General features: G+C 45.7%; 1 protein-coding gene across 3 annotated transcripts in view; it reads left to right on the forward strand.

The window, feature by feature from the left end:
- Positions 1-12,176, forward strand: part of LOC115173448 (dyslexia-associated protein KIAA0319-like protein) — a 30,112-nt gene extending 17,936 nt beyond the window's left edge. For all 3 annotated transcript variants that reach the window (XM_029731516.1, XM_029731518.1, XM_029731517.1), the window contains exons 4-22: positions 936-1,309; positions 1,600-1,834; positions 2,087-2,185; positions 2,450-2,547; positions 2,727-2,814; positions 3,137-3,229; positions 3,668-3,800; positions 4,317-4,545; positions 4,773-4,896; positions 5,303-5,435; positions 5,925-6,073; positions 6,489-6,640; positions 7,129-7,267; positions 7,543-7,702; positions 8,053-8,195; positions 8,612-8,734; positions 8,935-9,025; positions 9,185-9,279; positions 9,371-12,176. In XM_029731516.1, coding sequence (XP_029587376.1) covers positions 936-1,309; positions 1,600-1,834; positions 2,087-2,185; positions 2,450-2,547; positions 2,727-2,814; positions 3,137-3,229; positions 3,668-3,800; positions 4,317-4,545; positions 4,773-4,896; positions 5,303-5,435; positions 5,925-6,073; positions 6,489-6,640; positions 7,129-7,267; positions 7,543-7,702; positions 8,053-8,195; positions 8,612-8,734; positions 8,935-9,025; positions 9,185-9,279; positions 9,371-9,567 — 2,855 coding nt within the window. In that variant the 3' untranslated portion in view covers positions 9,568-12,176. The remainder of the gene's footprint in view (positions 1-935; positions 1,310-1,599; positions 1,835-2,086; positions 2,186-2,449; positions 2,548-2,726; positions 2,815-3,136; positions 3,230-3,667; positions 3,801-4,316; positions 4,546-4,772; positions 4,897-5,302; positions 5,436-5,924; positions 6,074-6,488; positions 6,641-7,128; positions 7,268-7,542; positions 7,703-8,052; positions 8,196-8,611; positions 8,735-8,934; positions 9,026-9,184; positions 9,280-9,370) is intronic.
- Positions 12,177-13,312: the final 1,136 nt, after the last annotated feature.

A 13,312-nucleotide genomic window follows, 5' to 3' on the forward strand; every position in this document is an offset into this window, starting at 1 on the left:
TGGAATAGGGTTTAGTAGGCAGCTGGAAGGTTTAGAGGCCATGACTATTTTTGTGAATGTTTTGAGAGATACAGGATTAAAAACCTTGAATGTCTCCATTTATCTTAGGTTCTGGCAGTTCTGTTTAGAATCAGGACAACTAAGTTTTGGAGAAATACACAGATTCAAAGAGGAGTCCGTAATTTGCTTTCTAATGATCATGATATTTTTGTCTAAGAAGTTCAGGAATCCATCACTGCTGAAATGAAGGCTGTCCTCTCTTGGGGAATACTGCAATTTTGGATTGTTTGTATTCTCCTCAATCAGGTTGGAAAAGTAGGCTGATAAAGCAGCCGCAGGGGCTCTTCAATATTGCATGGTACTGTCCTTCCAAGCTAGTCAGAAGACTTCCGGTTTGGTGGAGCGCCATTTCCGTTCCAGTTTTCTGGAAGCTTGCTTCAGGGCTCGGACATTTTCTGTATACTGCCTTTTTGTTTATGTTCTTGAGGCCCTGGTGATGGGACTTTTGACCTTGGTGATAATGTAGCCTAATCTCTGTCTTTTGCCAGGGAAAGGCCTCATTTCCCTTTTACTGCTTGAACAGTTGAGCTTCATGCATGTCTGGAGTGTTACTGTATGTTAAGAGATTGCGTTTGCAAGGTACATATGGCTATACAAGTTGAAAATGGTATTGTCAATTAAGCAACATCCATGCCTTAAATCTGTGGGTCGCAAAACCAGTGTCAGCTGCTTTTCTCGTCTGCCTAGCCCAATAGTGTCACTGATTGCTCTGACTGCATGCAACTGGCTTCCCAGCGCTAAGAAAGAAGGAACTAAAACCAACACACTCAGGGGCCCATGTATCTGAAGTTACCCATCCTTGACCCAGATGGCAAAGTCACTGATCACATCCTCTTGATACACACACACTGTAACAACTCTCTTTCCCTCTCCAGGTGTATCTGCTGAGATCTGCAGGGTGACGGGGGGAGTGTTGGGGATCCACTGGAGCAGCGTGGTCGATTTAGGCTGGCGCCCCCTGGCCGTGGGGAGGGGCAGCGCCAGCTGCTGGGAATCCTGCTGCCTGGAGCCAGCCTGCAACGCCATCTGGAGCCTGGGGGGGCACTGTGTGCTGCTGAACTGCTCCAACAGAGGAGTCTGTGACGTCACATCTCTCCCCCAGCCCCACATTGAGTCCCTGGGGCTCCTGCAGCTGTTTTCAAAGGGGACTACCACAGCTCGGAGGAGAAGGCTCAGGCGGGCACAAACAGGAAAGGGAAGTGAAGCCGTAAGCCAGAAACATGGGTCGGACCACCAACATTCTGGCGCTGTGAGTCAACGGAAAGTTACTGTTCTGTAGTTGAGTCATAAATAACTGTTTACCTCCGTTCTTCCTTCCAGGATCACTGAGACAGAGTAGATGAATAGAGTATGAAATACCTTCATATACATTTCTACATGCATGACAACCTTATTTCCCTGACTTATGTGTTATTGTATATCATGCAATCTCTTAACTGCAGTGGTTCACGTCGGGAAGGCTATTGAAGACTGTACAATGTAGCCAATGTCTTTAGTCATCTTTCCGTTCTTATCTGAAGTACATCCATATCTTGGCAGGGAGTTTCCAAGGATGCAGAGCATCCGGCTCCAACTGTCAACGGCACCAGCGGAGTAGCTTTCCCTCAAACATCTGATGGGAATCACAGCCAGCTAACTAATGGAAGTGGAGAAGAGCCATCACCCTCAGAGCAGAACTCTAAATCAGAGGACACCATAGACCCAGCGTTTTCCAACAGCAGCTCTGTGCTTCCCACTACTGCTCCTACAATCACTACATCACCAACCCAAGCTGGTAAGGCAGTGGACACTAAACTCTGACTTACAAAACCCACCCTCGACAACGTTTGGGTTAATAACACACTAACAACATAATTGGATGTGTTGAGGTATGTATTGATGGCAGGTAAAGCATGTAGCTCTAAACATCTACTCCCGCTCAAAAACTGGCACCTGCTGCAGATTTCTATCTACTTTGAATTAACTGCTGTTTCAGTTGCTCCGTCCTCCATTTTAGCCCATGTAATGCCTCTGGTTTCCATGACAGTCCGGGAATTGGTGGTGTCGGCAGGCGTGAGTGTGGAGGTCACGCTGCCGCGCAACGAGGTAGAACTCAACGCCTTTGTGGTGCCAGCGCCCCAGCCAGGTACTACTACTACTCAACCTACCTGCGTTATTACTTCGTTATACTGTATCATACACCTGTATTATACAAACCCCGTGTACTCCACGTCTCGCCCCTAATTCTACATACGCTCATCTGTTTGAGTTGGCATGACGATGACAAAGGAGAGAGCTACTGCAGAACACAGCCTGGTACTAAGGATAGCTCTGTATCCCAGGATGTCATTCCTCGTAGCTTCCATCCTCGGCTTTGACCCGCCTCTCTCTCTTTCTCACTTCTCGAAAGGGACCGACTATGCGTTTGACTGGCTCTTGAGAACTCATCCCAAAGACTACAGTGGAGAGATGGAGGGGAAACACAGCAAGACGCTCAAACTCAGCAAGGTGCAGCTCCTTGAATTAGTTCAACCGTTATCTCTCTCTCTGTTCAAACCCAAGGCCGCGTAACTGAGATTGAATGTATGACTAGAGCCATTTATACAGTACTGTAGTACTTATGAGAAACAATTCTTATAGTATTCGCTCTAATTCAACCTTTCTCTGGCTCTTGTTCCGGTGTTCAGCTGACGGTGGGACTGTATGAGTTTGAGGTGACAGTGGACGGTGACGGAGCACACGGAGAGGGCTTTGTCAACGTGACAGTCAAACCAGGTGGGGGTTAAACTAACATGACTCGTAGTGACATGGTCATTAGTAGGAACATGTGTAAACTGTAATATATTAAAGGGCACCTCCCCAGACTCTCCCATTTATGGGCTTATACTGTAATGTTGACAGTGACTCATACCTGGGTCGTGTTCATTCTCACCAAATGGAAGATAACAGACTGAAACGGGGATGGATTACCTGGAGTTGTCCAATAAGAAATGCTCCTTTTAGTTTTCCATTGCAGAAATGTTTTGCTACGCGTTGGCTAATGAACACAACCCAGCTGTACCATTCAGCCAATTAGCTAACCTCTTCCACTTCACAGAGCCACGGGTCAACAAGCTCCCCGTCGCTGTGGTTTCCCCAAAGTTCCAGGAGATATCCTTGCCAACCAGCTCCACCGTGATCGACGGCAGCCGTGAGTACACCTGGCTTTCTGGTCTCAATCAAATCATATAAACTAGAATTGCACCATCTGTTGGTGATGTCAAACGGGGTTTTATGTTGCGTCTTGTCGTAGTTGTTTCCAGACCAAAAAAAGACAGATTTGGTCAAGGGTGTCTTTTATTTAGATTATAGCTCTACTAGCGTACATTGAAATTATAGCTTGACCATTTTAGGTCAAGAACCGGTATTTGCCCTAGAATACTAATGTTGATCTTCGGCTTGGTGCAAAGGTCCTCCAAACAACACCCTGGGCAGTTTTTTTTACATTATCACCTTTATCACCTTACATAAAACAACGGAAGACAAACTTTAGTAGTCAGGGTTGAGACGGGGGCAAAAATATAGGCAGGGTGGCCTGTACATTTAACTGGTTCTTTTCCCCTCTTCTTCCTCTCCTGTCTTCCTCCAGAGAGCACAGACGATGACAAGGTGGTGGCGTGGCACTGGGAGGAGGTGAAGGGCCCGCTGAGGGAGGAGAAGGTCTCTGCGGACACCCAAATCCTCACCCTCACCGGCCTGGTCCCAGGGAACTACACATTCAGGTACCGTTACCTTGTCTTCTCAATGGGCATGCATCATCTTGTAAATTCTCTACATATTGCTTGTATATTCCTTGAGGTACCTCTTTCTATTTTTTTTCCCCCTATGGGCATGCTCTACCTTGTATTCCCCTTCCTATCTCTTACTTCAAATGTTTTCCTTCATACCATTTCACATGCATACGCCCACGTCCCTCATCCTCTCTCTCCCCGTTTCAGCTGTAGGTGAAGGCTACTGTGGGTCTTAGAAGCAAGGAGGACGTTAGGAATTTGTCTATCTGTCATAAACCGGACCTTCCTGCACGGTAGTCAGATTAGCATCTCAGATTTACACGTGTCTAGCAGAGTACCATGTAGTTAGAGGTTAGGGGTTGGTTTAGAATTAAGCGTAAGGGTTCAATCAAAACCGTCTCCCCCCCATCCTTCAATATCACACCTTTTACTTCACCTTCAAACAAATGAGTTGGTGTGTTTTTGAGTTTGAAGTTTTTATCTGTCCTCTTTTTTTTTCCCCTTTAGTCTGACTGTTACGGACTCGGACGGGGCCCAGAGCTCCACCCAGGCCACGCTGTCGGTCAACAAGGCCGTGGACTACCGGCCGGTGGCCAACGCCGGGCCCAACCAGGTCATCACGCTACCGCGCAACGCTGTCACGCTGCATGGCAACCAGAGCACGGACGACCACGAGCCGCTGGCCTACGAGTGGTCGCTCAGCCCCGAGAGCAAGGGCAAGGTGGTGGAGATGCAGGTGAGAGATGAGCGCCAGGGGAGCTTCAGTTTGTCAGAGACCATGCGCAGGTCTTACTTAGCAATCAAGGGGATTCCGTCTTTTTTATTATTATTTATATTCATTTTATTTTCATGATAGCCTTATCAAATTGTTGTTTGAAGGTGGAAATTCTTTGTTTCGGCACCAAAAAAAAAAAAAGGGAAATTCTTCTCTCCCATCTTGATAGTATTGTCTTCGTTCTGTAGGGCGTTCGGACTCCCACTCTGCAGCTGTCTGCCATGCAGGAAGGAGACTACACCTTCCAGCTCACTGTCACAGACACAGCCGGACAGCAGGACACGGCACGGGTCACTGTTATCGTCCAGCCAGGTAAGCCAGCAGCATATAGATCATGTGTATCTATGGCTACTGTCAACACCAATGCTATTGTGTCGCTTATCTGAATGTGTGTTGGCTTAACCTTGTTGAGGCTTACATTGGGAACAGCATCAAGAGAAATGAATGGAAAATGCTGTTACCTCCCTTGTGTGATCTTATAGTTGCGTGAATATCATGCCTGATTTACATGAAATAAGCCACACATATTTTCTCTAATTCTTTGCTATTATATAACATATCTGAATGGATGTTGGTTTAACCTTGATGAAACATACATTGAGAATAGAGACAGACAAAACTAGCACGATTCTGTAGGTGAAAATACAGTTCTATATGGATATTGTCCTCCTAGCATGTCTATGTTCTCCCGAGCCTGCTTGTGTTCCATCCTCCTCAGAGAACAATAAGCCCCCAGTAGCAGACGCCGGTCCAGAGAAGGAGCTGACCCTACCTGTGGACCGCACCACTCTGGACGGCAGCAAGAGCACGGACGACCAGAATATCTCCGCCTACCACTGGAAACAGAGCAAGTCAGTATTCACAGGCAGGCAGACAGGAAGGCAGACAGACCCAACATGCACATAGACGCACACGCACTCAACTACATGCATGCTCACTTTCGCTCACATACACACTCGCATACGCACACACTCCCAAATAAACACACAGCACCCTTTGGCAAATTACACACTCGCTGTTCTCTGTGTATGAGAGTGACACTTAGTTCAACTCCCAGAGGCAATATGATGAGTGGAGAAGACTCTTTGGAGCACTCTTCTCTTCCATCTCTCATGTTATATGGCTCAGTTCAGTGCTATGTGCTGACAGCGGATAGTGGAACTGCTGTTTCTCCACCTGTCTGACTCTGTGATTGTCTGTCTGTCTGTCTGTCTGTCTGTCTGTCTGTCTGTCTGTCTGTCTGTCTGTCTGTCTGTCTGTCTGTCTGTCTGTCTGTCTGTCTGTCTGTCTGTCTGTCTGTCTGTCTGTCTGTCTTGTCCGTCCGTCCGTCCGTCCCTCAGGGGTCCGGACGGAGTGAAGATCGAGAACGCCGATGGCGCCGTTGCCACGGTGACGGGGCTGCAGGTGGGCGAGTACGAGTTCAGTCTGACCGTGACGGACGAGAGGAAGCTGGCGAGCACCGACACGGTCACGGTCATCGTCCGAGAGGGTAATTGTCGTGTGTGTGTGTGTGTGTGTGTTTTGTTTAAATTCTCTTTCCTGATTTTGTAAGAGTAGGTTTTTCCTTAGCCTCGGATTAATTTCTGGGTGCTGAGATTAGTTTTTACCAGACAAACACAGTTATTATTTGAGTTTGCTAGAAAGGCATTTCACTGTACTTGTGACCATTAAAAACTTGAAACTTGATTTAATATAGAAATTGCCGACGAAGAAATGTATCAGAGATGGAACTCTCTGAAGCTTTCAGAAACAGGCTAGACAAGGTCTCATACGAGACGCACTCAACTATTCAAAACCCTTTGAAGTACAGCAGGTGCATGGAGAGAAACAGCATACTGAGTATCTCAGAATACTCTTTGGCACGGCAATGTCCTTTTAAAAGTGTCTTGTCTTCTCTTTACCAGAGTTAGACCAACCCCCAGTAGCCCATGTCCAGTCCAGCCCAGCCATCTCTCTTCCCCTGCGGACTGCAGCCCTGGACGGCTCCCACTCCACAGACGACAAGGGTGGTGTCGGCTACTTGTGGACCCGTGACGACAGTAGTCCTGCAGCAGGGGTGAGAGAGAGTCCACTCCGTGGTACTGTAACGGATAACAGAAATATTTACAGAAAATATTATTCAGTGTTAGGGGAGCTGTGGCAAACATACAATGTACCAATAGTAGGTAAACAGAAAATGTACAATATAGCATACATTTCCCTCTTCATGTTGTATTAGGTAAAAACATTCTGACCAAATGCAATCTGCTCTTGCATTTCTCATGATAAACATTCTACTTAATAATATTTGCATACAATGACCTACTACTGGAAATATTTTGAACAACTTATGTGTTCTCGTCAGACCAGGTTTTGCACTTTTCTTTTTGCAGTAGTGTATTGCTTGCAGCTCGAATATACAACGTTCTGCAATTATAACATAATTCAATGTCTTCATTGTCTTTGAATTAAGATATGTGTCATCAACATAAGACAAAATATCTTTGTAACTGATCAAATACAAATCAAATGCATCTTGTCTGAAGAGTTGTCTTTGTCCCCCAGGACGTACTGAACAACTCTGACCACCAGGCGGTGCTGTTTCTCACTAACCTGGTGGAGGGAAAGTACAGCTTCACTCTGACTGTGACTGATAGCAAGGGCCAGAGCAGCTCAGACAGAGGGACTGTAGAGGTCAAACCAGGTCAGTGGGCTCCTTATGGACTACAAACACAGCCCCAAAATCAACCCCTCGACACTTGGTTTGAAAGAACCAAATGGATGTGGCTAAAGCTACAGCTAGCTTTTTGATACACTGGGGTTATTTTCCATTATATTCCTTCCACCCAATCCATTTAGATCTATGGGAAGTAGGAGAAATACTATATGGAACACAAGCACAGCAGAAATGGCTCCTATACACACTATCTTCTTCTCCTCTCCCTCACTCTGTCCTCCGCCCTCTCTCTCTCCTGTAAGACGTGTGGCAGCGTGACCTGGTGGAGCTGGTGCTGGAGGTGTCTGTGTCCCAGGTGTCCCACCGCCAGAGAGACATGCTGCTCAGGCAGGTGGGCGTGCTGCTGGGCGTGCTCGACAGTGACATCATCGTACGGGAAGTCAGCGCCTTCAACGAGCACAGGTCAGCTCCTTTCCTCTATGTTTCGGTCTCTTCATTTCAACTCACTCAACTTTATTGGCACAGTGAGTTACTTAATTGCAATGTAAGCACAAGAGCGCAGGAGTACACCCTTTCTCTGACGTACTCTTTCTTGTACACGTTTTAGCATGTGTTGTTTTGAACAATGTGTAATTTTAAATTTAAAAAATTGCCACGTTTACAATGTGTAACTTTTTTTACCACACTTACAGGGTGTGGACATGAGATTCTTTGTTACAAAACTAAGAGGCAATGTTTATAATTACTAAGAATTATTAGTAATTAGGCTGGTTGAGGGAATCTTAATTTCTTCCCATCTCCTCTCCTCTCAGTACTCGACTGGTGTTCTTGGTGTCTGGGGGTCCGGGTCGCCCCCCTCTGTCAGGTCACAGTGTGGCTCTGGGGCTGCGCAACAAGCTACGCAAACAGAAGAACGACTTCCTCATCTTCAAGGCACGGCGGGTGGACACAGTCAGTGAGTATCCAGACGCGCGAAAAGAGAAAAGAAAGACATGGATGGAGAAATGTATGTAGGACTCATGAATTGAGACTTCGTTAATTTACATGACAAGCACTTGTTGAGAGTTTGCTGTGAAATTAAACATGCTCTATGAATGAATTATTTTATTTTTATGTTTTTACATTTGTGGTATTTAAAGTATGGGCAATTTAGTTTATTTTGACTTACCGTTACCTCTTTTTTAACTTACAACTTGAAGTTTGGCTAAATATATTTGTTTTATTAATCTCCAGGTTAGATAGACTAGTCTTAAAAGACAGTTGGGATAGGATTGTCGTCTTTGACCAAGAAGATGTCAAGAAGACTCTAGAAAACCTGTGGCCTGACGGAATTCAAAGTTCACGTCTCTTAACGTCTCTCTCCCCCTGCAGTCTGCCAGCTGAACTGCTCCAGTCACGGGGATTGCGACTCATTCACGCGGACCTGCGTCTGCCACCCCTTCTGGATGGAGAATTTCATCAAAGGACAGCTGTGGGACCAAGAGAGCAACTGTGGTGAGGAGCGGAGTGGACCCTCGTGAAATTGAAGATTATGCCATTATACATTAGGATACTGTGAAGACTCACGTGACTACATGAATTTACTTCTGAGTATGATGCACAGCGGAAAGCCGACGTAATGGAAATATCAAGTGCTGAATTCGCGCTTTCTCGTTCTGACAACCTGCGACTTATATTGGCCCCCTCTCTTTCAGAATGGAGTGTGCTGTATGTGACCATAGCATCCTTCATGATCGTGGTTGCCATCGCGACCTTTGTCTGGGGTATGGTGTGTTGTTGCCGTGGGTAAGAGTGCCACTAAAGTTAGCGTTTGACATTTTTGTACATGAATATTATGTTGCTTCGTTTACATTGCATGGCGTGCTACTCTGTTATAAATACATGCTTGTTGTCCATCCAGTAATGTGGAATAAGCAGACTGACAGGACTGTGTGTTTTGAGCAGGCGTAAGGGTAAAATGCGCCACAAGAGCAAAAGCCGCTATAAGATGCTTAATGGCGAAGAGCAGGACGGCCTGGAGCTACACCCACCCCGAGCTGGTAACACACACACACACGACCTACTCTCTGTGCCTTATTATCTTAGAATATGTTGAAAACAGCAAATTCCTTTCCCTTTCTCCCCCACCAGGCCGAATGAAGCCGGCCCCTGCCCCCTCTTCCTCAGCCCTCATGCGCTCTGACTCGGACTTGGACAGTGACGACGGCCAGGGAGGGGTCCCATGGACAGACAGGGAACAAGGACACCTCCTCCGACCCCACAACGGCACCCTGGAAAACGGCCAGGGCCCCAAGAGGAGCAAAAAGCAAAGAGAGGAGCTGCTATAGCAACAGAGGGTGGTGGAACACCCCTCCCCACCCCTAAACCCTCACCACCCACTCTCTTTTGCTCTTTTCCACCACACAAACCGTACACCTCCCCACCCATAGGACACTCAAGACATATGGGTCCTGGAGAATGAGAGAGAACCCTGTTGGGCACAGGGTCAAGCCTCCCACCCACGCACCCCTGTATTTAAACTTCCCCTGCGCCCACACTGAGCCAAGATTAAGAAGGACAGACCATTTAAAGGAAAAATGTGTGTGGGGGGGGTGTTGATAGGGGAACGAATGGTCAGAATGTCAAGTTGAGTGCTGTTCACCCCTGAGACACTGAGAAAGTACCCCCCCAGGAAAAAACGGGAGACTGCTAGTGAAGACTAGCCTGAATGTTCCTACTCTACTCTGACAGGTTACAAAATGGTTGACAAGTGACTTGTCTAGATGAAAACAAATCTAGATATCTGTGCATGAGAGCACAGTTGCAGTCATGATATGTATTAATGTTTGAATGGTGGTTAGGCCTGCATGAGTTGTGTGTGCCTGAATGTGTCTAAAAATCGAAATATGTGCGCTTTTGATAATTGTGCCAAAATGTCGTTTCAGAAAAGCATTGTGTGTTTGACACTTAACCAGCATTGAGAGTCGAAACTGCTTTTGTTGCTGTCAGCCATGCTGGTCAGAGTCAGAGGATCCTGGGAAATGCTGTTTTTTGAGAGCCATGCCTCATACTGTATGAACTCACTGGAAGACACACTGGACTACACAACATTGACACCCCCACCCCTATTACTGTGTACCTGGGAGATGATGAAGACACCAATGACACATGGGGAAGAAAGGGGCAATGGTTCCTACTCACCTCAGATACTAACGACTGTTCGAACCTGGAAGACCACTTAACGTCTTGTCTGTTTTTAAGATTTATTTTGGCCGACCATTTTTATCCTGACGCACTTTGTTTTTCACGCTCACAATGGCTATGTCTGTCTGCATCTTCACTGCTCTCACAGGCTGCTAACTGAACAAGTGCTGATCCACACATATTGATCAGATTAGCAATTTATTCAGTTCAGCTGTAGATACAGAGAGGTGGGATTCTCCATTGCCCGACACGTACCTCCTCCAAACTTGAGTGGTGTTGTCACTTTGCATGAAGATTACTGTGAACCTGACCCTTCAGTATGACTTTAGAGATACTTTTTTGGGTTGTTGAATGTTTAAGAGGAAAGCCCCCGATCTAATCGGAGGAACCCTCTGTGAAATAAGCAATCTTTTTTTTTTACTGAACCTTTCTCAGTGCAAAGTCATCTCATGCTATTCCTCCAATGCGCTAGTCGAATTGGCAGCATTCTGGGAGTCCTCTGTGGCGGCAGAGAGGGCGCAGCCACAAAATGAAAGGGATTCTGTGTTCATTTAATTGATAAATAACGATCCTTTAAGTGAAGGGTTCTCCTCACTATGTGACCAGACCTTATGAAACTGGATTATCTGTAAATTAAAATCAAATCTGTTTTACGTTGTCCACCTTTTTTTTTTTTTGTCAAGACTCCCAAAGTCTTTAAAGCTATGGCTAATCTAAAACATCTGCAAAAGTTTAAACAAATGCTGTTTATTCCAGTCACAAGTCTAAACAAGTCTTTGGCTCTCTGACCCAAGGAGACTGTGAACCATTGAGAAAACACTGCCGCACAGCTATCAATTCTATTGCCACTTAAAGATTTCACATTCTCTTTTATGGCTGACCATTATTGACTGTGGTTCCCCTTTAGTGCTTCATAACACTAAATGATGAGATGAAGACATCTGAGATGTTGGCCGCCTGTGGTCTCATCAATGTTATTCCGCCTGCTTGACATTTGATCTCTCCATAGACTAGACGGTGCAGTTTGTACGTCTGTTTCGATCATCACACCAGTGTTGACCTAATGGCTTTCAATACCCACTCAGTAATGAGACAGAGTTAGAGATTCTCTGGTACTTTTGTATGCTTTTTAGCCGGTAGTTCTGAAAGTAGCGCTCATGAGCCCAAAAATGAAGAGTGAAAAAGACTTTATTAGTTGACAAAGTTCCAGAGCATGCCTTTAAATCTATCTCCCATTAGAGATTTTGAGTGGGTGGGCTAACAACAAAATTGGTGCTTGAAAGTATCAATTCTACAGTCTCTGATCACTGTTATTTGGATGCAAGGTGATTTATAGATCAGCCAGTCTGCCTCTAGTACTTTTAAACACTGCCATTGTTTCAGTTGGATTGGTGTGTCTTGTTATCCCCTAACCTGAAACGGCTACACAAGAGCTGTGTTCAGACAAGAATTAGGGGGGAACGCTGAGTTCAACTATTTCATTTGACTTGTTTTGATTTAAGAGACTACTTGCAACCAATGATGTTTATTAACCCGTTTATTGCAACCTATGGAACTACTAACAGCAAGCAAATCAGTTCATTGATGGCAGTCATTCACTCATGTGACTGGCAGTGATACTGATCAAATATATTTACAGGTTGTTATGGCAGCCTAAGGTGAGAAGGGCAGTGGGGATCTATATGCTGGTGTCTGGGTTTGAACCTGGGTTCAACAAGACTGTTGGCCAATAAAAAAAACATTTGAAAATGAAGCTGATTATCTTGATGCCTTCTGAGTTTAGACCTAACCTCTTCAAGTTAAAGGTTGGGTGTCACACTGCAGGCCTCCTCTCCACATTGACCCGTGATAGGCTGCATAAATTGACTGAATCCCGGTCAATGCACCAATGTGACTATCTAGGTTTGAACTCTGTACACCACAAGACTGTTAGCCCACTGATATAAAGCCTAGACATTGCTTTGGGCCGCGGAGCTAACGCAAGCATTTAGGTGTCACTAGTAAGATCACTCATCATGCCAGTGTGGTTGACTGAACCACCTCCATTACATAGGTAGTCAAAACTGGCTCAAAATTGTGCTGACTTGAATTGTTGTGAGGCTGAGGGTTAGTGAGTGTAGAAGTCACGTCAGTAGGTGTACCCTACTATCAGATGCTGATATACAGGGATATATATCTGGAGTGTAAGAGTGCGCTCAGCGCGTTCATAAATTCAGGGTGTTGTCAGATTGTCCGTTGGTAAATTCAGAGAGTACACTGGACGCTCTGGCGGAGGAGTAGGGGTTGATCCGAGCGTTCTGACCTGAACGGCAGTCAAGCACCCAAGCTAACTGGCTAATTAATGTTGGCTAGCTACTTCCAGACACTCGCTCTAGCAGAGCTGGTTAGGCTATTTTCGTGTTATGAGCTTTGGTGACTAACTGTGCTGCTGTCAACAATTTTATTATGCTTTTTTTTGCCGACGTTTACTGACACCGGCCATATTCAACGGGTGTTGAGCGTTTTAACATTCATCAGTTACTCTGCCCTTTAGCACACTCAGACGAGAGTGCTCTTAATCGGAGTAGATAGCCAGAGCGAATTTATGACATTTTATAACAGTGATGGAGCCATAATGTGTTTCGAACAATGACAGATAAATTGCAATTGAGACCAGAGAGTGGGATGACATTTTTATTTCAGAAGATGAGGAATAATGTTTTAGTGTTCTATTTCATGTATCTGCACTCTCTCTCTGTTCTCTTTATAAGGGAAAGGAATTGTTGCGCGAATAAGAGCGGAAAATCCGCGCGGTGACAGCTGGGAACGTCCACAATCATTCCACAGAGTTTCTAAACCCAGAGGCGCAACATCGAGAGCCTTTCGGGAACGCTTGCGTTACAGACCAAA

This window comes from Salmo trutta, chromosome 34 (genome assembly GCF_901001165.1).
Source record: "Salmo trutta chromosome 34, fSalTru1.1, whole genome shotgun sequence".
NCBI lineage: Eukaryota > Metazoa > Chordata > Actinopteri > Salmoniformes > Salmonidae > Salmo > Salmo trutta.